The 24,672-nt window shown below is 39.9% G+C and overlaps 3 protein-coding genes across 5 annotated transcripts in view; 2 read left to right on the plus strand and 1 right to left on the minus strand.

Annotated features, from left to right (window-relative positions):
• The window catches only part of Nsyb (neuronal Synaptobrevin), a 45,010-nt gene extending 42,136 nt beyond the window's left edge, over positions 1–2,874 (minus strand). The window contains exon 1 of one of the 2 annotated variants that reach the window (XM_076798159.1): positions 2,672–2,862. In XM_076798159.1, coding sequence (XP_076654274.1) covers positions 2,672–2,673 — 2 coding nt within the window. In that variant the 5' untranslated portion in view covers positions 2,674–2,862. Of the gene's footprint in view, positions 1–2,671 lie in introns of both variants that reach the window. The other variant, XM_076798167.1, reaches the window with a different exon arrangement.
• Positions 2,875–3,427: 553 nt separating this feature from the next.
• Syb (Vesicle-associated membrane protein synaptobrevin) lies at positions 3,428–11,499 on the plus strand. 2 transcript variants are annotated; one of them, XM_076798203.1, is made up of 3 exons: positions 3,428–3,558; positions 10,440–10,762; positions 10,840–11,499. In XM_076798203.1, the coding sequence occupies exons 2-3, from the start codon at positions 10,444–10,446 to the stop codon at positions 10,878–10,880; spliced, it is 360 nt and encodes a 119-aa protein (XP_076654318.1). In that variant the 5' UTR covers positions 3,428–3,558; positions 10,440–10,443; the 3' UTR covers positions 10,881–11,499. The 2 variants fall into 2 exon arrangements, with proteins under 2 accessions (XP_076654318.1, XP_076654309.1); XM_076798194.1 differs by lacking the exon at positions 3,428–3,558 and adding an exon at positions 9,756–9,905.
• Positions 11,500–19,877: 8,378 nt separating this feature from the next.
• The window catches only part of Clc-a (chloride channel protein 2), an 81,872-nt gene continuing 77,077 nt past the window's right edge, over positions 19,878–24,672 (plus strand). Inside the window, exon 1 of the mRNA XM_076797895.1 lies at positions 19,878–20,452. Within this exon, the coding sequence (XP_076654010.1) occupies positions 20,393–20,452 (60 nt within the window). The 5' untranslated portion in view covers positions 19,878–20,392. The remainder of the gene's footprint in view (positions 20,453–24,672) is intronic.

The following is a 24,672-nucleotide window of genomic DNA, read 5'->3' on the forward strand; positions in this document are numbered from 1 at the left end:
TGTTCGATCCACACTCGAACGAGAACAATATTTATCGAACGAAGCACGCCGCAGCGAATCCAGCTGCTCGAGAAAAACATGTCGAAGAATAATCGCTGAAATTAGTCCGCGCGGTTATGCAACATTGGAAATAATTTTGGGCACGCGGCGCGCCGGCGGCCGGGGCAATTTTTCATCGGCAAAGCCGTAGAACGTTTCTGCAAATGTGCCCGGCATTGATTATCTAAATATAGAAACAGCCAGTAGAACGTACAGCACCGTGTGTTTCGCAATTGATTGCCGCCGGTACGTGTGTGTTCGCAATTAAGCCTCGCGATTTCACGGTTCGAAAAATGTGTTAGCTCTCTTGTCTCGCTGTAACGTTGTGATTCCATCGCCGCCGGCGATCAAGCATCAAAATTTCGCACTCGTTACAGCGGTCGAACGCGGCCCGCGAGGCCCGAGAATTGGAAAGCAACAATAATCGAAATTGTGTAAAATTCTAGTAAACCAAGAAATCCCGGGGCAGTCACAGTACCCAAGCTATTAGGTTGTCCCGAAAGTTCGTTTCCCGATCGATACGCACAGTATCAGAATAGGTTTCCAACTAATCAAATAACTTGAAATGAGAGAAGTCTTAAGAAATAATGAAACATTGACTAACAGATAATGGTTTGTACATGCTCGAGTTATCTAGATAACCTTTTGACTGCGGTGCACTTTCGATATTCGCATGACAATCGCTGCGGCTGGCATATCGTTAGCACGTTCGCCTAGGTGTGCGCTATGTGTGTGAAGGAAATATAAAGAAAAAAATTGAATGTTGGTAACAGCCGGGGAATTGCTGCATCTTCACTACTAATCACATTTTTACTCGGTTCCCTTTCTGCTGACCAAACATTTTTAGGATAGATTGTTTAGAAAAATGCCGAGTGAATAAAATTATAAGGCTGATCATTAGACCGCGGATCTTTATGCAAAATTAAAATTTGTTATCTAAACTGTGACCAACTGGAGCGAAACGGAAAGTTATTTCCTCTTTTAACAGCGTTTGACAGCGTTTTAGGGTATATTATTTAGAAGAATGCCGAGTGAATAAAATTATAAGGCTGAACTCTAGACCGCGGATCTTTATGCAAAATTAAAATTTGTTATCTAAACTGTGACCAACTGGAGCGAAACGGAAAGTTATTTCCTCGTTTAACAGCGTTTGACAGCGTTTTAGGGTATATTATTTAGAAAAATGCCGAGTGAATAAAATTCTAAGGCTGATCACCAGAGGATCTGTATACAAAATAAAAATTTTCGACAAACTGGAGTGAAACGGAAAATTATTTCCTCTTTTAACAGCGTTTTTAAATTCTAATAATCCCTTGACTGTCTTAAACTACTAATTTTTATCGTAAATGCATAAAGTCCGTGGTCTACTGATCATAAATTGAACTAGATAAACATTCACATAGGAAGTTTATCACATGAAGGGCTAAGTTTATGCGAGTCGATTCGCGATAGAGAGTGAACAATATTGCCAAAAACTATTAATAACGATAACTAACTATTCAGCTATTTGCAGTAGCGGTGCCACGTCTTTCCTATATATTGATAAACATGTGAGGGCGTATACATACGTCTGTCGTCAATACGTCTATAGTCAAAGGGTTGAAGGTACACATGGGGAAAGAATCTTCCGGGACAACCTAACATTTGGTAACCCCCTACGAGTATAAAATAATTTTGCAAACGGAAGGGAACGAATCTTTGGGAAAATTGTCGACGGTCGATCAACGGCGGAGCACGTCTGGCAGATCCGGCGATTGTTGCACAATTCATGGCTGTCTCGGATCGTTCGCCGTTCGATCGCGAAACAGGGCCATGCCGAGGGCCCGGAATTCAATGACCGCAATTTCACCGTCCGGAAGAAATCGGGCTCGGTGGTCCGCTTTAAGCTTTGCTGCACTTTATCGGAAATTCTGTCGTGTGTCGCGGCCTGGCCGTGCAAGAGGATCGATTGCCGACAAAGGCCTAGGAAATTGCGTCTTAAAATCCGCCTTGCGGGCTTCGATTCCTCCGGCGAGCCGATGGCTGGCGGAAAAAATGCCGAAACATCAAACCCCGACCAACCCCGGAGAACCACCTGACCCCGTATACCCTCAAATCATTAATTCAACATCGAGAAAACCCAACAACAGAAAATCATCGCGAAATCTCCGTTCGAAAGTACAAAGATTTGAAAAACCAGCGACCCCAATTCGCAGCCGTCTCTCTCGCAGACTCTTCGAAAAAATCCTCGAGGATTCTACTTTAAGCACTGATCGAAATTGTTGAAATATTTCCAGACAGTCCCCCGCTCGGATCCACCAGGCCTCGAAATCCACTGATCCACCGAGGCAGCTCGAATCTCGGGCAAAAAGCCACCCTTCCCGCTGACACACATTCGACAATCGTCCAAAGGAGCTGGCTGGCGAAGTTTTGTCGAGGAAAATCAGCCGTTAATCAGGGGATTCGTGTGTTTCCCGATGGAGGAACGGGTGTTGGGGGGTCTCGGTGTGTCTAGCAGGTGGACACGGGATTAGGTCGACGAGTTCGGAGGATCAGCGGTCTATCGTCAGGGCTTGTCTGTCGCTGATGGTGTTCCAGGCGAAAATCACTGTCGACGAACGCGATGGGAACGTTTTCTCGTTGTTGTACTCACATGTTGTTCGTCGCTCGCTTCTGCTGTCCTCGGCTAGAGCTATCCGCTTGCCTGGCAACCCCGTCGGATGACCGCGTACTTTTCACGAGTGACTGTCAGCGACTAGACGGCCGCGGTATTGATAAAATTTCCAGCGGCACCGCCGCGATATCGCCGCCGCTCGTTGCGATATCTCGATCGACCACGGGCCTTCGAATCTCGATGGAAAACCTCCCCTAAGTCCCGTCGCTTTTCGACCCTCTCCCCCCGACGAAACCGAACCGCGAAGACCGGCTCAGCGAAACCGGCTCAGCGGAAAAAACCGAATTCCACCGTGGTTTTTGAGAATTCGAAATTTTCCTGGACCCTCGACGAGCCACCAGTCGATGCATCGAAGGTCGACAGAGAATTTCGAGACGACACCTGCGCATGCACCAGCCTCCCAGTCAATAAATGCGAGCAAGCTGCAACCCTCATGCGCAAACACACCCTGAAGCCAGGGCCCAGGGCTGTCCTCCACTTTTCACGGCCCTGGGGACATGTTTGGGAATATAGGCCAACGACCGAGGCTTGTTGGTCTGTTTCCGAAAAGTTTCTGACTTGGACCGGATCTGGATTATCATTTATTTAAGTTGTAAATGGTTTTTTGAGGAGAATCGAGGGGCGTTTTTAATTGCTTAGGGGGGTTGACGATCCGATCGTGGTTTTAGGGTTTGTTTTTGTTGGGGAGGATTTCCCGGACGGTTGTACGGCCCTGGAGATGCGATGGTAGTGCGCGCACGAGCATCCGCAGGATATTTTATTTATGTTCTTTGCGATTTTTGCCGTGAGACCAGGCTGCCGTGAACCACGCTCCGCGAAAATGTCTGCGACCCGCCGGAAGATGGGAATCATGGCTCCTCGCGATGGTGAGTTTACGTTTTTAACGGGGAAATTGTGGCTTCGAGATTGTAGAGTATTATTGGGAATTTTTGTAATTGTTTTCGGCAGAATTTTCGGTAGCTTCTTCGTCATTCTATGATCTACTCGTGAAGACTTGGGCTGTCCACTTAGTGTGTCGAGGGTTGTTCCGAAAATTTGTTATTCTCTGCGTTATTGTTATCCGCTGACATCCCTCGTGCACTTTTAATGTCGTGACAATTTTTTGCGCAGCCCTGGAAATTTTATTTACTTTATTTTTCATTTTATCGCTCGAATTTAAAAGATTTTTGAAGCGTTTTCATTTGAAAGAGGGCGAAGTTGATGTAGCAACGTGTATTTCATTATTTTTCTTAAAATTTGATAGTATTTCTAATTTATACAGATGTTTTTTTAACAGTTTCAATACCTCAAACATTTTGGAAAGACACGGACCTCAAATTAAACCACCCTTCCCATAAATTTTTTAGTTTATTCGTACTATTTGAAATTGATACTTTTTGAGAAATATTTGCAGTAAAACATACTTGATCTACCAAAATTCGAAATCATTGTACAATTTGTTAGGAAGTATATCGATAGCGGCTTGATCGCGGCAACGACACCTGCCGGAGTTCTGTTGTCATTACCGGTTCCATGCGAAGCGATCGCGCAAAAGATAATGTTCCTATTTATATACGTTTATTTAAATATATATTTATTTCGTGTGCGCTAAAGTGCGTGAACAATTCATTTATACCCTAATCCACTGACAACCTGACAGGTTATGGGCCCAGGTTGCGCATGAATGAAAAACGGAAGAATTCACGCGTGATAACCTAAAAAAAAAAAAACGTGGTCATCGATAAAAAACAATGGCAGCACTACACGGCGCGCAAAACATCGATAAATTAAACGACGAAAATTATGAATCGTGGAAACTCCAGATGAGGAGCGTACTCATCTGCAATGAGCTATGGTCATATGCAAACGGTGACGAACACAAAACGGAAGAAAACCGAGCCGCATGGAACAAGAAGGATCAGAAAGCATTAGCTATGATAATGCTAAGTATGACACGTGATCAACTAAATCATATAATAATAATAATAATATTGCTTTATTCAGCCTTACGGCCAAGAATTGGACTCGGTTTACAATAACCTATGATTACAAAAAATAACTATCTTATCCACGCATTAATTCTCTCTCTCTCTCTCTCTCTCCCCTTCTCTCTTCGACTCACCCATCCCTACCCTGACTACTCTACCTATATTCTGCCTGTTCCTATTCTTATTCCGATTATTGCACCATTTCCTACTCTGTTATCTTTGGTTTACGCTTCCTTATATTACCTTTATATTTCTGCTCGCTTATCTCTCTTTTTTCTGAGCTTTTGAAGCCACGCTTCAACATTTGAATCTATCCTCCCACTCAGTATGTCCTCCATCCTGATCCTTCCCTCCATTTCCCTGCATTCTCTTGTTAGATGCTCCAGATTGCCATACCTGTCCCCACACAGGTCGCATCCTCTTGCTTCCTCTCCCAGCCAGTATTTGTTCCAATTTTCTGCATTTCCGCATCTTACTTGGGCTACTAACTTTTGACTTTCCCCTCTTCCCTACTTACTTAGGTATTCTGGTAACTCTGCCACTCTTATAAACTTGTACCTTTTGTTATATTTTGACTGCTCTATCCTTGTATATTGTTCTTGCCGTTGTACCTCAATGTCTCTCTCCTTTAGCCTCTCCGCTACCTCCATCTCTAGCCTTATCATCTCTTCCACCCCTGCTTGGCTCCATCCGTTTCTCTTTAAGTATTCATCCCTTTCTTTCCTGCTTTCGCCCTGAACTTTCCCTGATTCCTTTTCCTTCAGACATTCCTTGACTATCTTCCTCCCTGCTCTGTTTCTTACTCCTTCCGTGTATTTCCATGCCCTAATTCCTGCCTTTACTCTAAGCCTCCCCCTTTTTGTTTCTTCCAGTACCAAGTATCCTGGAGTACGCACGTCCAAACCAAGTGTCCACTTTATATATTTCAGCTGAATCCTTTCTACTTCTGTTCTCTCCTTAAAGCCCCATAGCTCTACCCCGTATAGGAGTACCCCCAGTACCAACGTATCAAAGAGAAACATTCTCATTTTAAAATCATTTTTAAATTTCCTTTCGCCGATTCCCCATACTTGATTTAGGACCACGTTCGCTCTCTTTATCCTTTCCTTTACGTGACCTGCTATTTTTCCGTTGCTTTCAAACTTTATTCCTAAATAACAGAATTCCTTGACTTCCTCTGCCGTTTCCCTCTTCCAGTTCCATGCAGCTTTCTTCTTTTTCTCTCCCTCTCTTAAAAATCATTATTTTAGTCTTCTCCGTGTTTAGCGTCAATTCCTTTTTGTCTAAGTACCTTTCCAGCCTCTTCATCGTGCATTTCAAATCTCCCTCTTTACTTGCTACCGCCACCACATGGTCTGCATAGGCTAGGGACCAGAATCTTTCTTCAGCCACTCTTATTCCTCCCACCAGTCCTTTCCTGAATTCTTCCTCCGTGTCGGCTATATATATTGTGAACAGGGTCGGACTGAGCGGGCAACCCTGCCTGAGTCTCTCTCCCGTCCAGAAAAGCAACGCTCTACAAACAATTGTATCGTATGAAAAAAGATTCTGACACAACGATGGCCGTTTATTTAAACGAATTCACATCAAAAGCCGAGCAATTGGCAGAGGCTGGTATAAACATTCCGGAAGATTTGTTATCAATCATGATGCTGGGATCATTGCCGGAAGAATACGAGAATTTTACAGTGGCGATCGAGTCGCGCGATGAAATTCCGAATGTGAATAACCTCAAAACGAAGTTGATCGAAGAAGAAGCGCGACAAAAGGAAAGAGACGGCAGATCAGACAAAGAGAGAAAAAAAAACGTCAACAGCGAAGCACTATATACGAAAGCAACGAAGTTTACAAAACCAAGAACAAACAATTTCAAGAAAACGACCGAAAAACCGCAATCGAGTGCAAGTCTTAGTGTAAAGTGCTACGAGTGCGGAAAATCGGGCATCGCGGAAAAGATCGTTACATTCGGAAAAGACACGAAAACGAGAAATCGAACGACGCGATGACAGCCATTGCGTGTAAAGCAGAATTGAAACGATCAAACGTGTGGTGTTTAGACAGTGCAGCTACGTGTCATGTGACGAATGAAAGACAAAAGTTCCGTACAATAAATGAAACTGAACAATCGAACGTATTCACAGCCTCCGACCAAGGCATAAAATCGCATGGTGTCGGTGAAATCGAATTAAACGTACAACTAAGTGATCAAAATACAAATCGGGTAAAACTAATGAACGCGATATTTGTGCCGGACCTTCGGTATAATTTAATTTCAGTCGCGCAAATTACTAAAAAGGGTTTTAAAGTGATCTTTGACAAAAACCGGGCAACAGTTAAACGCAGAAACGGGTCTGTAGCGATGATAGCGGAAAAAAAGAGGCGACTTGTACATAATAGACGTTGTAGAAAATTGTGCTTTTCAAACGAACGTAAACAACAGTGAAAACGGCGGAAGATGGCACGAACGTTTGGGTCATTTGAATTTCACTGATTTAAAAAAAACTTTATACGAACAATATGGTAGCGGGTATGAATTTAAAATGTAAAAGTGTATATGACGAATGCATAGTGTGCGCGAAAGCGAAAATCAAACAATTGCCGTACAAAAGCCCTGTAAGTCGCGAAAAAAAGAGGCTCGGCCTCATACATTCGGACATTTGCGGTCCAATAGATACAGAAACCCTCGGCGGCGCGAAATATTTTGTAACTTTTATCGACGATTATTCGCGTTATACCGAAGTAGCAATATTGCGTCAACGATCGGACGTACTAAAAGCTTTTAAAAACTTCAAAAAGCGCGTTGAAAAAGAAACCAAGTGCGTAGTAAAAAAATTAAGAACGGATAACGCAAAAGAATATATTTCGGCAGATTTTTCAAAATTCTTGGAAGACGAGGGCATTGCAAGGCAGCTTACCGTCGCGTATACCCCTCAGCAAAACGGCGCACAGTGGGCAATTTGGACGAAATCGGATTCAAAATCAAAGAACTTTCGATAGAAATGAGGTAGAACGATGAAACTTTTTTTAAATTAAAGCTGAATCTTTGTAGAATATGGGAAAAATAGGGAGATTATGGTACGAACGTTTTTTAACCTTGAAAAAATTCGTTAAACTTGCACAATTTCAAGAAAATTATGGGTTTTCCAATACCACGCGCGGAAAAAATTTTTTTTTCACATGCTATACATCATTTCCCATAGATTTTTTCACGCTGATTTCAAATCTGGTCTCAAAATTTGTCTACGACCTCAGGATTTTGCAAAAAATAGATTTTTGTGACAAAAACTAATGAAGTCATTTTTTCGTTGAAATGATTGGATGGTAATAATCTCTCTATTTTTCCCATATTCTACAAAGTTGCAGCTTTCATTTAAAAAAAATTTCATCGCTCTACCTCATTCCTATCGAAAGTTCCTTGATTTTGAATCCGATTTTGTCCAAATTGCCCACTGTGCGGCGTGGCTGAGCGCGCGAATCGCACGTTAATAGAGATGGCGCGATGTCTCATGCTTCAAGCAGATTTGCCAAAGTCATTGTGGGCGGAGGCAATAAACACAGCTGCGTTTTTACGAAATAGATGCCCAACAAAATCGCTAGAGAACAAAACTCCGTACGAAGCGTGGTTTAAAAAAAAAACCTTATATACGATTTCTGCGAACTATAGGGAGTAGAGCAATTGCGTTGAACAAAACTACTGGTCTAAAGAAACTTGATCCGAAAGGTCAAGAATATGTTCTCGTTGGTTACTCGCAGGAATCAAAAGCCTATCGTTTATGGCTCCGACAAACACAAGAAAAGTCATCAAAGCGAGAGACGTTAAATTCTTTGAAAATATCGATTGCGAAAATGTAAAGGCTTATTTTCCAGATTTCCATCCGGAAGAAGATGAAACCGAGGAAGTAAAGAAAAACGAAGACGAAGAGAATGAAAACCAACGAAATGAAGACACAGAAAACGGCGAAAGACATCGAGAAGAAAATCATGAAAATAAACGTGGTCGCGGCAGACCAAGGATTGTCCGAACAGGAAGCGTGGGACGACCGAGAAAAATGTACGCAACCCGAAGGACCACCATCAAAGACGAAATAAATGGCGACAGAGAAATTCCAGACGAACCATAGACGAAGTATTCGGACGTAACGATACACAATTATGACTGGAAGCGATGAAAAAAGAAATGGAAGTATTACGAAGAAATGGAACGTGGTCGTTGGTCCCCCGACCAGAAAATAAAAAAGTATTATCCAACAGATGGGTTTTTAAAATAAAAAGAAACGGAAAAGGAGAAATAGAAAAATATAAAGCACGTTTAGTGGCAAGAGGTCATACCCAAAAGGCGGGAATCGACTATGAAGAGATATTTGCTCCTGTTTCACGCAACGAAATTATACGAACGCTTCTCGCGGTAGCGGTTGAAGAAGAAATGCATGTACATCACATGGATGTAATATCGGCATATGTACAAGGAAATTTGCACGACGAAATCTACATGGAACTTTATATTTATATACGTTTATTTAAATATATATTTATTTCGTGTGCGCTAAAGTGCGTGAACAATTCATTTATACCCTAATCCACTAACAACCTGACACAATTAACTTATCCAGTACATTTATACAAATAATTTCAGGGGTGCATTGTGCAGCACAAATAATTCCTGCCGTTCTAATCCATGCTTCTTACGATCTTCTCGGCAAGAATCATTCGCGTTCCAGTCTCCAACATACTCGAAAAATTCTTGCCGTTATAACCGTGCCTTTTACGGTGACAGCGGCAAGAATCATTCAAACGTAATTTTACGTAACTAGCATTCGTCGAAGACCGAACTTTCCAGTGATAAATTAATTACTTAATTATATTGTACGTCGGTACACAAGGAACACGCGTTCAAAGTTGATGCTACCTTCTCGAGATGGCAGCACCATGTCAATTTGAATTTCGGAGGTGCGCTTGACTTTTAAAAAGATAAGTCGGACTAAATGTCAAAAAAAAAACAGATACAGACTACGGCATTGTCCGATGAATCAGAGATTAGATTACGAGAAATAACGGCTTTCTTCCATTGTGATAGCGGAATGTTGTTGGAATAAACGTGACGTCACGGGTCTCGCCATTTTTATCATGTGTCATTTACTGTTGTCGTGAAAGTGTGTTCGTCAGCGAAGCAAAGTTTGGAATACCTGTCATTATTTATAAATAAATCAGATTCTCGCCTGCGTTCTCCACGGATCTCTTATTTTCACGTGAGTGCGTTCACCCTGTGCGTTGCGCATAAAAAATAAACAGGTAGATCCGCGAATACGTTGAAAGCTGTTTCAGCTTTACGGCGACCGAAAATATGCATTTCAATGTCTCGTATTTGTTTAATAATAATGACACTCTCATATTCCATCCGTTTCTACCAAATGCAATAAAATAATGTCACGATGACAAGCAGAATTATCATGAAACCGACCAGCTACTATACACTTCCCCGTGAGCTTTGAGGTTATGGGTGTGTACGGTAATTATCCGACTCCGAAATTCATGAAATTCTTCGTTCGCTAAATAAATCTCTGTTCCACACCCGTTTCTATCGATTAGGCTACGAAAGATTCGTATTTGTATCATTATTTGCAGTACAGCAAATAGTACGCAGAGATAATCCTTGTGAGATTGTACTTTGGATTTCTCTGCTGCACTTAGGACCCCTTTTTTGCTCGCAAAAAGTCAGTGCAAAGAGCGACACATGATTGCTCGGATATCTTACCTAATTCGTGTGATTTTTATGGTTGCAGAAACATGGAAGGCAGCGGTAATTCACGAGAAGAAGAAGTGGGTGGGCCACGTACCCCGCAGCAGGCGGCAGCGTCGAAAAAGCTGCAACAGACCCAGGCCACCGTCAACGAGGTCGTGGGGATCATGAAAGTAAACGTGGAGAAAGTATTGGAGAGAGATCAGAAGCTCTCCGAGTTAGAGAACCGAGCCGATGCCTTGCAGCAGGGAGCTACACAGTTCGAGCAGCAGGCGGGCAAGCTAAAGAGGAAGTACTGGTGGAAAAATCTCAAAATGATGATCATTATCGGCATTATCTGCGTGATCATTCTAATCATCATCATAGGTACGTGTTTGAACGATGTACAGATACATAGTTTTGCAGGTCAACTTGATTATTACATTGATTAATCTTTGCAATAGCCTCCCTTGTGCCCAGCTCGTCATCAGAGAACTCTCCATGATGGCATTATGTCGATGGGGATGTAATGCTTGGCTTGTTAATTTTTGTCTTAGAGCGACGATTAACTTGGACGATGTAAGTTTCGGGCAAAATCATCTTTTTCAATATAATATAATCTGCAGTCTTGTCAAATGAAATTGCTGTACCAGCAGCAAGTACATATCTACATTTTTGTATACATATACATACATATATATATATATATATTTTTGAGACTTAAACTTATTCAAACGCACATTTAAACTAACTGCAGTATTAATACGGGTGGCCTTTCTATGTTTTTTCTCTTATTTCTTTTTCGTGAAACTGTAAACGGACAATACAATTCCAAATGTTATCTTGTTAAAATGCCTATTGTACATTTATTAATGATATATAATATATAATATAACGTTTATACTTTTTCCCAACAACTTTTGAGTCATTCTGACTCCCATTTGGCCTTACTCCTTGTCCAGGTGTTCAACAATTTGTTTGTTTCATTCCCAAATCAAAATGATTTTATTTAAGTAGTATTATGTACACATTAATTAGTGTTAAGGGTTTATTATTAGTACTGTTTGTGCATTTTAATTTAATCCGAAATTATTGTTTTTCAATAAAACGAAGAAAGAATTATATATTTTATCATTCTTTTTATTTCAATGCTGCACTTTTATAAGTTTAAGTATAACAAATCTCTCTTTCCATCACCAAGAGACTAGTTAACGAGTTTATTTCATATTGTTTTAAATAAACACGCATTCGTTTTATTTCGACAGAAACCAATACGATTTTTCTTATTCAAAATCCATTTATCTTCTTTATAGCTAGTTACATAAAATCATCGGAATAACCGTTCATTAATCATTGGAATCATTGCACAAGGTGATTCACTTACCTCAAGACAGGTGATCATTCCTAGAAAGAATAAGGAAAAAGTTAAGTGGCACAAAATGCTTACTACTACCGTCATTTCCAAAGAAATGTATTACTAAATATAGACACGTCACGAGATGATCGGTCTCTCTACGATTTCCTGCAAGAAATAATTACGTTTTATTAACGGCTAGCAAATAGCTCGCAATTTTGACAGAGGCTAACAATAAGCTTCTGTTTCGTTTCAAAGTCTACACAATTGTTTTGCTTAAAACCTCCATGCGCATAAATATGCATGCTCTGCGTGAACGCCCGTCTTTTATTTTTGTTTTTAACAATTCGAAATCACGAGGTCCTATGAATTCAATGATCATCTCGCTTTTCCAATTTTTTTGTTCTTCCATAGTTTACGCAGTAGGGCTTTCGCCGCTATAGTGTGTGCAGTAGGACTTTCACCGTTACGATTTAGGTGTGGTATATGAAAAAGGCATGATTAGAGTGAATGCTGAAAAACTGTTATAGAAGAATAGTGTAAAAGAGGTTGAAGATTTATGAAAATCATTGCTAGACTAGGGCAATATATAATTTTATAAAATAAATAGAACCTGGGGAATATTAGAAATTTTTATTGAAGAATAGTGTAAAAGAGGTTGAAGATTTATGAAAATTAGTACTCATTGCCAGATTAGGGCAACATATAATATAAGAGACAGGACCTCAGGAATTTAAAAAAAAATGTATGGAATAATAACATAAAGGAGGGTTCAGAGAATAAAAAGAAAAAGGTGCACGTCCTGTCCCACAGGTTTCTCCCAAAAAACACCTATTCTACTTTCCCAAACAATACCGCTGGCCTTCGTCAGCAATAGTAAGCTGAAAACATGTGAATGGCCCTATTCACGATTAGGGTGTGCGCGATCTACGCTTTTGTCTCTATGGGAAAAGCAGGATCGAGTCGCGAACGATTAAAACACATATCTATGGTGTTCCGTAATCCAAACTGAGCAATTAAACGATTAAACTTCCTAACAATTAACTCTTCTTCTATTTATTGTTAGTACAAATTTCTTCTTTATTTCGATCTCAAAAAATGGCCCCTTTTCTAAACAGATATTTTAAGTCTATTTTTCCATCTGTCCACATAGAAAACAACAAAAACTTTTCTCGATATTTATGCGATTTGTACAATGTTAATTCTCTGATGCCCAAAGTTGGGACCATTTTGATCGAATCTTATGAACATTCCATCCAAACTCTATTCATTCAGCATGCAATTTAAATTACTAGCTATTTAGATTAAGTCCAATAATACGATTCACATTGATCTCAAAGAAGTGGGTATAAAATATGTGAAAAAATTCTAAAATCGTCAAAATCGTCCACCATCCGAGGTTTAAAAATGTACACAGTCAATTTAACGACAAACATTTCTTCTCAGAGCGTTCCCATAATAAAAATTCTACTTCGTTGGAAAGCTACTATTAATCTTCAATGATCCTACGTTAAAAAAGATCCTCAGATTATGGTACAACCCGGTATGGGTCTAGACCGACGAGTCGCCGTTCACCGATAAGAAAAATGGCCCCGGCAGCGACTTGTTTCACGTCGATCGAGCCAGGACGTGTAATTTGTTGGCGGTCCAAGTTCGAAGCCTCGTGCGCCGAAATGTCACGAGCGGTACGAAATTAGTGCGTGGTCGAGGGCCAATTAGTCCATCAGACGTTCTCCTCGTCGGGAATGGTACCCCCGGAAGCATAGTACGCGCACACGAGCGCTCGAGGAAACGAATAATGGCCAAGGTCTTCGTTCACGAGACCGAGGAGCCATCGAGAGTATAGTAAAATGATGCGAACGCTGTAAAACGAGCCTCGTCTCGCGAGGGACATTGTTTGGCAACGGACCATTGGCCTGAATTTTTACACGACCACCGAGGGAAAACGCAAATCTTCCGCGTGACGATCGAAACGTCTGCGCTGTTCGACGATCCACACACACGCACACACGCCACCCGTTGATCTAGCTGATTTACGACGGTTTCGTGATCCGCGGAATTATTTGGCGAATCAACAGCCCCCAGACGTTGCCTCCGTGCGTTAAACAATGTCCGTGGAACAGAGTTATGCAATTGTTGTTGCGTTTTCTGCCCCCGCAACGGCGAGGAACCATTTTTAAGGTGGTTTCGAGACTGGATTTAGAATGGTCGATTTTCTTTTGGTAATGCTTGGATGAAATTGTTTGAATTGTTTGGTTAGACTTAAAAATGAATTTTCGCGTGTTGCATATTTCGTGCATCGAATTTGGTTACGGTCTGAAAAATGCAAGGAGATTGAAGGTATTTTGCAGAAAATTTTGGCAAAAATTTGAAAAGTTTAATGGATGGCAATTGTAAACCTACCACGGTCAAAACGACCGGTTTTCTGTTTTACAATTATTAAAATTGTATAAACGTTTTCATAGGAAATTACTGAATTGACTTCTTTATTTAAGCACGTATTATTCAATCTATTTAATAAATTCAATCTTTTCCCTTCTATAGGACGTTTCGATTTTATGCTTGGTAGGTTTACTGTTAATGGAAGAGTCACTGTAGACGAACAATTTTTCTGTGAATTATTTGTCCAGGTTTTAAAATGAATTTTTACGTTAATATATTCATCGAACCAAATTTGATTAGGAACTGTAAAATGCAAGAAAGTTGGAGGACTACTCAATAGCATACATTAATATCAATATCATATATTTAATAATTTACTTTGATTTTATGGAATTTTTGAGGTTTCTAGTTTGGCAGTCAAAATGTTAAACACGTTCGCCGCCACCATTCGTTTCGTTTGTCATCATTAGACTGCCGATGTTTATGCAATTTCCAATTTTTATAGACAAATTTGAAGGAAATGAAATAAAATTCTATTTTTCATGGGAACAGCCTCTGCGGATCCAAAACAAATAAAAATCGTACCAAATTCTATCGAATTTTGTGATATAGCATTTTTTGAAAATTTTCATAAATGCATAAAGATCCGCAGTCTAGTCATCATTGTTAAAATATTAGGTCGTCCCATAAGTTCATGCCGTAGATACGTTTATATTATTCACCATTGAAAAGTATTTTAATGAAAAACTGCAGAAATTTTATAGTGACGGTACGATGTCTTTGCCAAAAAGGTCAGAAGAGGTTGTGGAATGAAATGTTGATTACATATTTTATTTTTAGAATTTAAATGGTACAATAGTAAACGGCACGAACTTATGGGAGCACTTCACGAAACATTAACACGTTCACGGACAGTAAAAATTTCAGTGAGCTGCAAAAATAGACAGGCAATTTTTCTTGAAACTAGTTGTACTATCCGAAATCTGATTAGACATAAACAATAATAATAAGTTAACTGTCATTAGTAATGACAGTTGGCCATTACTTTGAAATGTATATTAACACTAGGTTTACGGAGCACTAAAAGTGAGTATTTCACATTACTTCATAAAAATGAAAAGAATGTGTCTATTCAAGTTTTCAGCCATTTTTAAAATAATATATACCCAAAGAAATAAATTTGTTGAGTAATTCCACGTAGACGGATCTTCACAATCTCAATAACCGTAAATTAAAAATATTAGAACCCGTCATTTTCACGGGCACCGTAAACCTAGAGTTAATTCCAAAAACTTAAGCTTGTATAAAATTAAATGAATAAAAATTGACTGTAAAATTTGAATGCTACAGCATTCATGTCATTTTGCATCACTATGAAAATGAATGCTATAGCATTCACGTCCGCGAACGTGTTAAAACAATTTCATAGAACCAAGTCTTAGAGTCTCGGAGGATTGTGCTGTGTACTATAACGTTGAATAGCGATCTGTATAAAATTAAAATAATATATACCCAAACAAATAAATTTGTTGAGTAATTCCACGTAGACGGATCTTCACAATCTCAATAACCGTAAATTAAAAATATTAGAACCCGTCATTTTCACGGGTACCGTAAACCTAGAGTTAATTCCAAAAACTTAAGCTTGTATAAAATTAAATGAATAAAAATTGACTGTAAAATTTGAATGTTACAGCAATCATTTCATTTTGCATCACTATAGAACCAAATGTTAGAGTCTCGGAGGATTGTGCAGTGCAATATAACGTTGAATAGCGATCTGTATAAAATTAATTTGTTTATCACCGAGTAAATTGCGAGATATTCGTGACTCTGGAACGCGTTAGAACGTTCGCCGATCGAAGGTGCAGATTCGGCCCGGAGATCGACGGCGGCGAAGATAGTCTTTCCGCGATAGTGCGTCGCGGCAGGTGTGTGTATCGAAAATGAAGCGGCCGGTCACGTGGCCGAGGAGGTTTCCGATTTTCCTGTAAACCGAGGCAGAAATCGCGGCCGCTTCATTCATACACCTATCAGTCGGCTGACGACCGTCCGACCGGACAGTCGCTCGTCTCGAGGCGCGCGTCTCGGTGTCAACGATACATCGCAGGTTACTCTCTCTCTCTCTCTTTCACTCTCTCTTTTTTTTCGGTTGCCGTTTTTGTCGACGGGACCCAAGTCTCTCGTCCGACGAGGTAATTCCGTCGTCCTAGAATCCCGGGCACAGTGAATCCACGAGATAACCAGTGAAAGTCCGAATATCGATCGCGAAAACCGATCGCGTGCCAAACACCGTTCGAGAGTTCGTGGCCGCGGCATTAATCGCGCGAACTTCGACCCCTCCCGATCCTCCAACTCCGTCGAGCACGCTTTTCTTTTGTCATACTTCGCCGTCGCTGCCGGATCTTTAAAATAAAATATATTTCCATCGACGGAGGAGACGCAGGAGCGAAATGAACATTTATTTCTTCTGTCAATTGTTTTATCGAGTTGAAACCGATACGCTGACTTAACCCTTTGCACTCGACTGGTGACTCTGAAGCACCATGTTTGTGGCGTTATTTCGAAGAAATTACAACAAATATTACAAGATATTTGTTACATTACAAAATTTGTAGTGAATGGATTACTAAACGTTTAAATATTGTATGTGGAAATCGGATCGGTTTCGTATGAATAAAATGAAAATATTCTAAGACGGAAGAGAAATTTAGTGTTAGAATGAAAATAGCGCCGAGTGCAAAGGGTTAAATCTATTTAACCCTTAGCACTTGAATGGCGAATGTAAGGCGCCACTAAAAATTGCTGTATCGTTATTCAAAATATTTTTTACGTTATTAAATTTGTGTATTTATTAAATTGCTAAACATTTCAGTATTGCACGAGTAAATTGCGCCATTTTCGTATGTATAATAGGAAAAAAAATATATAGAAGGGTTATTGTCTAGGTTGGAAGAAATGTTTTGTTTTGGAGTTAAAATAGCTTCGAGTGTAAAGGGTTAATATGTCCACTGCTTTGAATTGCGGTTAGCCATTTTTGTCGTAAATTCATAAAATCCGCAGTCTAGTCGTTACGCTGATGCAAAAGAAAAATTTTCTACTTTCATTGCAACAAACTGGAGTTGAATAGATTTTCATTTTGTTTGTTGACCCTGAACCCATCATGATCAAACGACCGGTTTTCTATCTCGCAATTATTCAAATTACGCGAACGCTTTCATTAGGAAATGACTGAATTGAGTTCTTTATTTAAACACCATTATAATGGAAACCGTAAACAAATTTAAGTAAATTGAGTTTTTTGATTTGCATATGGTGTTTCAATTTTATAGTTTTGTGCTTGGTAGGATTAGTGTGATTATGTTCGATATGCTGAAAGCAATATAACAGTATTTAAAAATTCTACTCTTTTAAATTACACTTACTCATTTTTTCATAAATAAACAAAATCCGCTAAAATTCTCTCCGGATCTTCTGGTAAAAACGAGTCCTCGTTTCTGACCCTTTCAACACGATTTAGTAAATTTGGTAAAGGTCCGATAAAAATTATTTTTTTGTTACTAGGTCTTATCTTTGTAACAGTTTTCGTAGTTACAATTTTTCTTGTCGTTCAATTTTTATTATTTGATTTCTGTGGCAGTCGATTTATTATTTTGTAACATCATGTCATAATTTAATTCTAATCCAGTGTACAACAGAATGTTTTGTAATCTACTGTAGAAAAGAATACATTAAGCAATCGCGTTATTAAAGTGCACCTCTGTCGATTGTTTTTAGAAACAATCTTATTCTTATTTTCTCGTGATAGAAAGAACGATTTCGTTCAACCGGAATTGCTCATTAGCTTACATAAAAAAACAGAAGCTCGTCGTTCCCTTCAGATTTCTGCAATTGCATTCTCTCCCGAGGTAGAAATCCACAACAAAACAATTGTTACCTCATACTAATCGAACATTTTAAGAGCGTCCTTCGACAGTTAGTTCGACGGTAAACTGAGTTTCCTTTTCTGTAATAAACTTATGTCATTTGTTGATTGTCAGAAGAATTGGAGGAAACAATTTATGTTCCCCGTCACTCGTAAATATTTACGCGACCGGGAAGTAATGCCTGCCACCGTAGACCGTAAAATTGACATTTTGCAATGCGATATGTACCGTTCAAACGATGGTAATCTCAAAGAAAAATTACGCGCAATGCCTAATTACATTCTAGACTCCTATCGGGAAAAGGAGCCATAACAAACTCGTCGATAATAAAACCACTGTCATAACCAAAATTAAAAGCGAAAACCATTAGAAGTCTCATCAAGCTATAATCAAATATCTCTACTTCATAGGACATATTATAACAAAAATGGGTAGATCAAGTGCGAAAGGGTAAAGACACATAAAAATGCATTGTTTCCAATTTGTTAATATTATTAAGATAATAGATAGACGTCGATGTAACCACTGTCATAACCAAAATTAAAAACGAAAACCATTAGAAGTCTCATCAAGCTATATAAATCAAATATCTCTACCTAATAAAATAGGACATATTATAACAAAAATGGGTAGATCAAATGCGAAAGGGTAAAGAAACATAAAAATGCATTGTTTCCAATTTGTTAATATTATTAAGATAATAGATAGACGTCGATGTAACCACTGTCATAACCAAAATTAAAAACGAAAACCATTAGAAGTCTCATCAAGCTAATCAAATATCTCTACCTAATAAAATAGGACATATTATAACAAAAATTGGTCGATCAAGTGCGAAAGGGTAGAGACACATAAAAATGCATTGTTTCCAATTTGTTAATATTATTAAGATAATAGATAGACGTCGATGTAACCACTGTCATAACCAAAATTAAAAACGAAAACCATTAGAAGTCTCATCAAGCTATATATATATATATATATATATATATAATCAAATATCTCTACCTAATAAAATAGGACATATTATAACAAAAATGGGTAGATCAAATGCGAAAGGGTAAAGAAACATAAAAATGCATTGTTTCCAATTTGTTAATATTATTAAGATAATAGATAGACGTCGATGTAACCACTGTCATAACCAAAATTAAAAACGAAAACCATTAGAAGTCTCATCAAGCTATATATATAATCAAATATCTCTACCTAATAAAATAGGACATATTATAACAAAAATTGGTCGATCAAGTGCGAAAGGGTAGAGACACATAAAAATGCATTGTTTCCAATTTGTTAATATTATTGAGATAATAGATAGACGTCTATGTAGCTCTTGTAACTTAAAATTAACACGAGTAATAAGTACAACTGATCAATATTGCTTTGTAATAATGACTATTCAAACCTAATATTATTTTTATTCTAACATGTGCTTCAATGAAACAGTTCATTCAAAAGAATTCTGATGAAAACATTTTTATAATTTCAGTAATTGTGAAAGAAAAAATTAGGAACCAGTCGTTTGACGTAGTTCTAGCGTTAATGCGGACAATTTTTATTTCGCATAACAATCCGCAAGTCTACTGATGAAACTAAAGAAACTAAAGGGAGCTCTTCACCCTCAGACTTCACTCACCCTTACTCACCCCTTTCTCTCCCAAAGGTGCCGAACTTCCTCGCGGCTACCCGCTGGCGGGTGTGATTTTTCGAGCGGGTACACGCCGGGTGGGGGGATTTTCGAGCTACCCGCTCGAAAAGATGGTGGGGGTTTGTTTTCCTTCTCGTTTGCGGCGTTCGACAGCCGGTGAACGCGTCTCGCGTCCGCGCGGCCGTCAGTTCGTCTCCGGAACCGGCGAAGCAGTCTTCGCCGAGGACTTTGAATCTCTCTGCTCCTCTCTCTCTCTCTCTCTTTCCGCACACGCGCCCCGGGAATGTTCGCGATCCGGATCATCGGAGCCGCGTTATCGCCGTGATTTCTGTGCGCCGGCCGGTCGATCGATCGCCGATCGTCGTTGATCCTCCGCCCGAGAAACTAACGTGTCGGTTTTTCCCTTTCAGTGGAAACTTTACCGTGCCGTGTTTTCGCGCTTCGGACTCCATGAATATTCGGGAACGATCTCGATCCGCTCGCTCGTTTCCGCTTCGACGCACGACCCACGAATAAATGCGTCCCAGCCGGAAGTCGAGCCGCGGCGCAAGAGGCAGAGGCGGAAACTGTGCTTCGATCGACAGAGTATAGGATCCAGATTTTCCCGCGTCTTGCGCTCCATTTTGCGCCTTTCCCAACCTCCCTCTGCGCGCGCGGATTTTCCCGATTTGTGGATTCTGTGGTCCTTCGAGGTTCGACGCACTATGGCGGCCGCCAGCAGCGAGGATGGCCAGGACTATGGTCTGGGCTATCAGAACACTTTGGTGAGTCCTTAGTTTTATTAACAATCTTTTCTCCGTGACGCTGAGCTACGTATTTTTGTGAGCTTTCGGTTTTAAGAGGCACAGATTTTCCTCGAGGTACAGATTTTTGTAGAGTTTTGCAAGCTTTGTGCTGTATTCGGTTTAATAATTTTTTCTCGGCGCTGAAATAGTTCCTTTTAATTTTGCAACTCGCCAGCGCGTGGTTCGACGAGCAACGAAAGTACTGGTGCAACGAATTCCGCTCGGCTCCATTTCAATTGTTAATGCGCCGTCGCCGTCAAAAATGAGAAATTGCTCGCGCGAACGCGACGATAACGAATTTTCTTTTTTTTTTTTTTTCCGAAGCGTAATTTGGCGAAAGTATAGTTTACAATTCGGCCTAGGCGATAAATCAGCGACGTCAGCTGGAATTGTGCGAGTACGTCGTTCGACCACCGTTTGCACGTTATGACCATTGAATGTTGATAACGGCGAAATAATGTCGTGCTTTAATCTCCCGCCGGAACGATAATGGTAATGTTTATTAAGCTCGAAATATTCATAAGCATGACTCGTCCTTGTCGGACGAGCCAGCGTTCGTGTAACGAACTCGGGTGGAGAGTTGGAGCGATCGAGTATGGCTCTGTTTGGATCTGTTGAGGGGACACGATGTGTCGAACAGTTTGTTTATCTTCGATAGGAGAATTGCTGTTGAAGTTTGAACGTTGAAAGCAAATCCGTGGGAATCCGTTTACCGTTGCACGTATTCGACACCGGGGAACAAATTTAGGGAAATGAGAAACGAGCGAGGGTCACGTAGACTTTATATAAATACTCAATAAATCATCCTCGACCGAAGACAGCTTCTTCGAAGTTCGTCGAACAACGCTGTCATTTGTCTGAGACAAGACAGGCGGCCGCTATCGCTTCTGAAAAAGTGCTTGTCAATTTTTATGTCCCGGTTTACATGCTCGGACGCTGCTCGCTATAACACAAAGAAAAAAGTGGAAAAATAGTCGGTGAGAGAATAATTATTCTTCAAATTTTACGATGCGAACGGGGTATTCAGTTTGCAAAATTTCCGACGTAAAAATCGTTGCGGACTCGGAGCAGGTTCGGCAAAAATTGATCGACCGGCCAGTAAATCGCGGATCGATTTTCGCCGCTGGCATAATCGCGTTTCCCGGCCTGGTCGGCGCGGATCGCAGCGAGGTAAGGGTTGCAAACCTATTTTCATGTTTATTCTTGGCCGGAGGTGCGTCGCTAGCCGCGAATAGTTCGCGATTTATACGTCTGCGGTGCCGAAGAGAGCCGGGCCACGTGCTCGCGCGTACTTTCGCGCGATTTTCACGCGGACACACGCGGCCGTTTCTCGCCATTCCGGTTGCACACGCAGAGAGAATGAGAGCGAGAGAGAGAGAGAGAAAGAAGAGAGCGGTGAGAGTCATTCAGCCGGATCGTCAGCTGATCGACGGGCACACGCGATGATCGACCTTTGCGAATTTATCGGATTACAACCGGCCGCGACGCGTGTTTGCCTACGGATCGGACTCTCGACCGACACGCTATGAATCATTCACAAACGACGCCGTCTCCTACGCTCAAGAGTAACCTCCGACTTCCGGTGGACGATGCAAACTCACCCGGGAACAGTTGATCTTATTTTTATTATTTTTCTTTTGGACGAGGTATGCCTCTTTCTCGATTTCACATGTTTTTTGGCGTTACTGAAACGGTTAGAGGATGCAAATCTATCTGGGAGTTGATGATCTTATTTTTATTATTTTTATTGTGGACATCCTGTGCCTCTTTTATGCCATTTTCTCGATTTGATACGTTCTTTGATAATTCTGGAATTATTAGTGGATGGAAATCCGCTTGGGAGTCGATGATCTTATTTTTATTATTTTTGTTGTGGGTTTCCTGTGACCCTTTTATGTCCCTTTCTCCGTTTGACGCGTTTTTTGATAATTCTGGAATCGTCAGTGGTTGCAAATCCACCTGGGAGTTGATGATCTTATTTTTATTATTTTTATTGTGGTCATTATATTCTTCTTTTATGTCCCTTTCTGCGTTTGACACTTTTTGTGACTCTGAGACAGTTAGGGGATGCAGATTCACCTTGACGTTGATTTCCATATTTTTCTTTTGGATGACATATGTCTCTTTCTAGATTTGACACGTTTTTTGATAATTCTGGAATTATTAGTGGACGCAAATCCACCTGGGAGTTGATGATCTTATTTTTATTTTTATTGTGGACACCCTCTATGTCCCATTTTCGATTTGACACGGTTTTTGATAATTCTGGAGTCGTTAGTGGGAGTTGATGAATTTATTTTTATAATTTTTATTGTGGTCATTAAATGCCTCTTTTATGTCCTTCTCTCCGTTTGACATGTTTTTTTGTGACTCTAAGACAGTTGGGGGATGCAGATTCACCCTGATGTTGATTTCCATATTTTTCATTTGGATGGCATACGTCACTTTCTCGATTTGACACGGTTTTTGATAATTCTGGAATCGTTATTGGATGAAAATCGACCTGAAAGTTGATGATCTTATTTTTATTATTTTTGCCAAGGCTTTTGCAACGATTTGATACGTTTTTTAATCATTCTGAAACAGTTAGAGCGTCCTGTACGTCGATTTGTTATTTCCCAAAGGTGGTGAATTTTGTATTTCTTTGTTTATAACCCTCGATCGTTCCTCACGCCAATTTTGGTTATTTCTCAATGATTCCGGAATACTACTGCTTCCTGTACACCGATTTGTTATTCTTGAACGTCAATAATATTTTTATTCGCCCCTCTTTGACCCTCGCCCGCCCCTTTTGTTAATCTTAAACATTTCGTAACGATGTTCATAAAATACTGCATCTTGTACGTTGATTTATTATTTGCGAACGATGATAATGCTTCTATTCGTTAATTTCTTGCGTTAATTTGTGACATTTTTTACTGCCACCGACAAGGTAGTTATCGAGTACATTCATTTATTATTTATGAACGATGGCAACATTATTCTTTTATTTTAACCCTCATTTGTTCTTTACATACGTTCGAGACGTTGAAACTATCAATCTTCGAAACGTGTGTGGATTTCTAGGTACACGCAGGTGGTTTTCCACGGTTCGAATCAACTTCGGTTATCTCTTATCAGAGAATTGACGTGTTTGCTTCTGCTCAATGTAACTCTTATTGTTAGAGGCTCTTCAAACGATTACATCTTTGTGGGCACCGATACATTTCACTACTAACAATGGAAAATTCAAATGTGGAGTACCACATTTATAGAAATTTAAGATTTAGTCTCTGTGTTTGCTGCGTTTCGAATTCAAAGAAACATTTATGGTGAACCAAGCTGAATTTCGTTTTGAGATTCAATGAAAATAAAAATGAAATTTGTCACAACTTGGTAAAGCTCGGAAGAGACCTTTTTTCTCGATTTTGAAACAATTGGGTCCACAAAATTTACAAACGTTGTGTCAAACTTTGTCAAACACGGCCAAACCGAAGGTAATAATTTAAAAAATTCCCCGTTTACAATATACAATTTAGAATATGCAAATTCCAATTGAAAAATCGCATCAAACTTTCTCAAACACAATGCAACAATCAAACTTTCTCAAACACAATGCAACAATCAAACTTTCTCAAACACAATGCAACAATCAAACTTTATCGAACACAATGCAACAATCAAACTTTCTCAAACACAATGCAACAATCAAACTTTCTCAAACACAATGCAACAATCAAACTTTCTCAAACACAATGCAACAATCAAACTTTCTCAAACACAATGCAACAATCAAACTTTCTCAAACACAATGCAACAATCAAACTTTCTCAAACACAATGCAACAATCAAACTTTCTCAAACACAATGCAACAATCAAACTTTCTCAAACACAATGCAACAATCAAACTTTCTCAAACACAATGCAACAATCAAACTTTCTCAAACACAATGCAACAATCAAACTTTCTCAAACGCAACTCCAAAACAATGCAAAAATTCTGAGCGACTCGAGTGCATCGCTCGTTGCAAACGATTGTCTAAATTTTTAGCAAACGTTTATGCCACGCGCGTATTCGCGTTTGGCGTTGTTTGCAGTGACGATCGTCAATTTCGAAATCTCGTTTCCCTTTCTCTCTCTTTTTCTCTCTCTCTCTCTTTCTCTCCGTCTCGCCCGAATATTGTTCCTCGAGAGATGACTAACAATACGGTCGTTTAAG

This window comes from Halictus rubicundus, chromosome 1, assembly GCF_050948215.1.
Source record: "Halictus rubicundus isolate RS-2024b chromosome 1, iyHalRubi1_principal, whole genome shotgun sequence".
Lineage (NCBI taxonomy): Eukaryota > Metazoa > Arthropoda > Insecta > Hymenoptera > Halictidae > Halictus > Halictus rubicundus.

Bases quoted from the DNA above. Each gene is read 5' to 3' on its own strand.
- Syb (XM_076798203.1), top strand. From the start codon at position 10,444: ATGGAAGGCAGCGGTAATTCACGAGAAGAAGAAGTGGGTGGGCCACGT. The intron at 10,763-10,839 runs GTACGTGTTTGA...TCTTTGCAATAG, and splicing joins CATTCTAATCATCATCATAG to CCTCCCTTGTGCCCAGCTCG.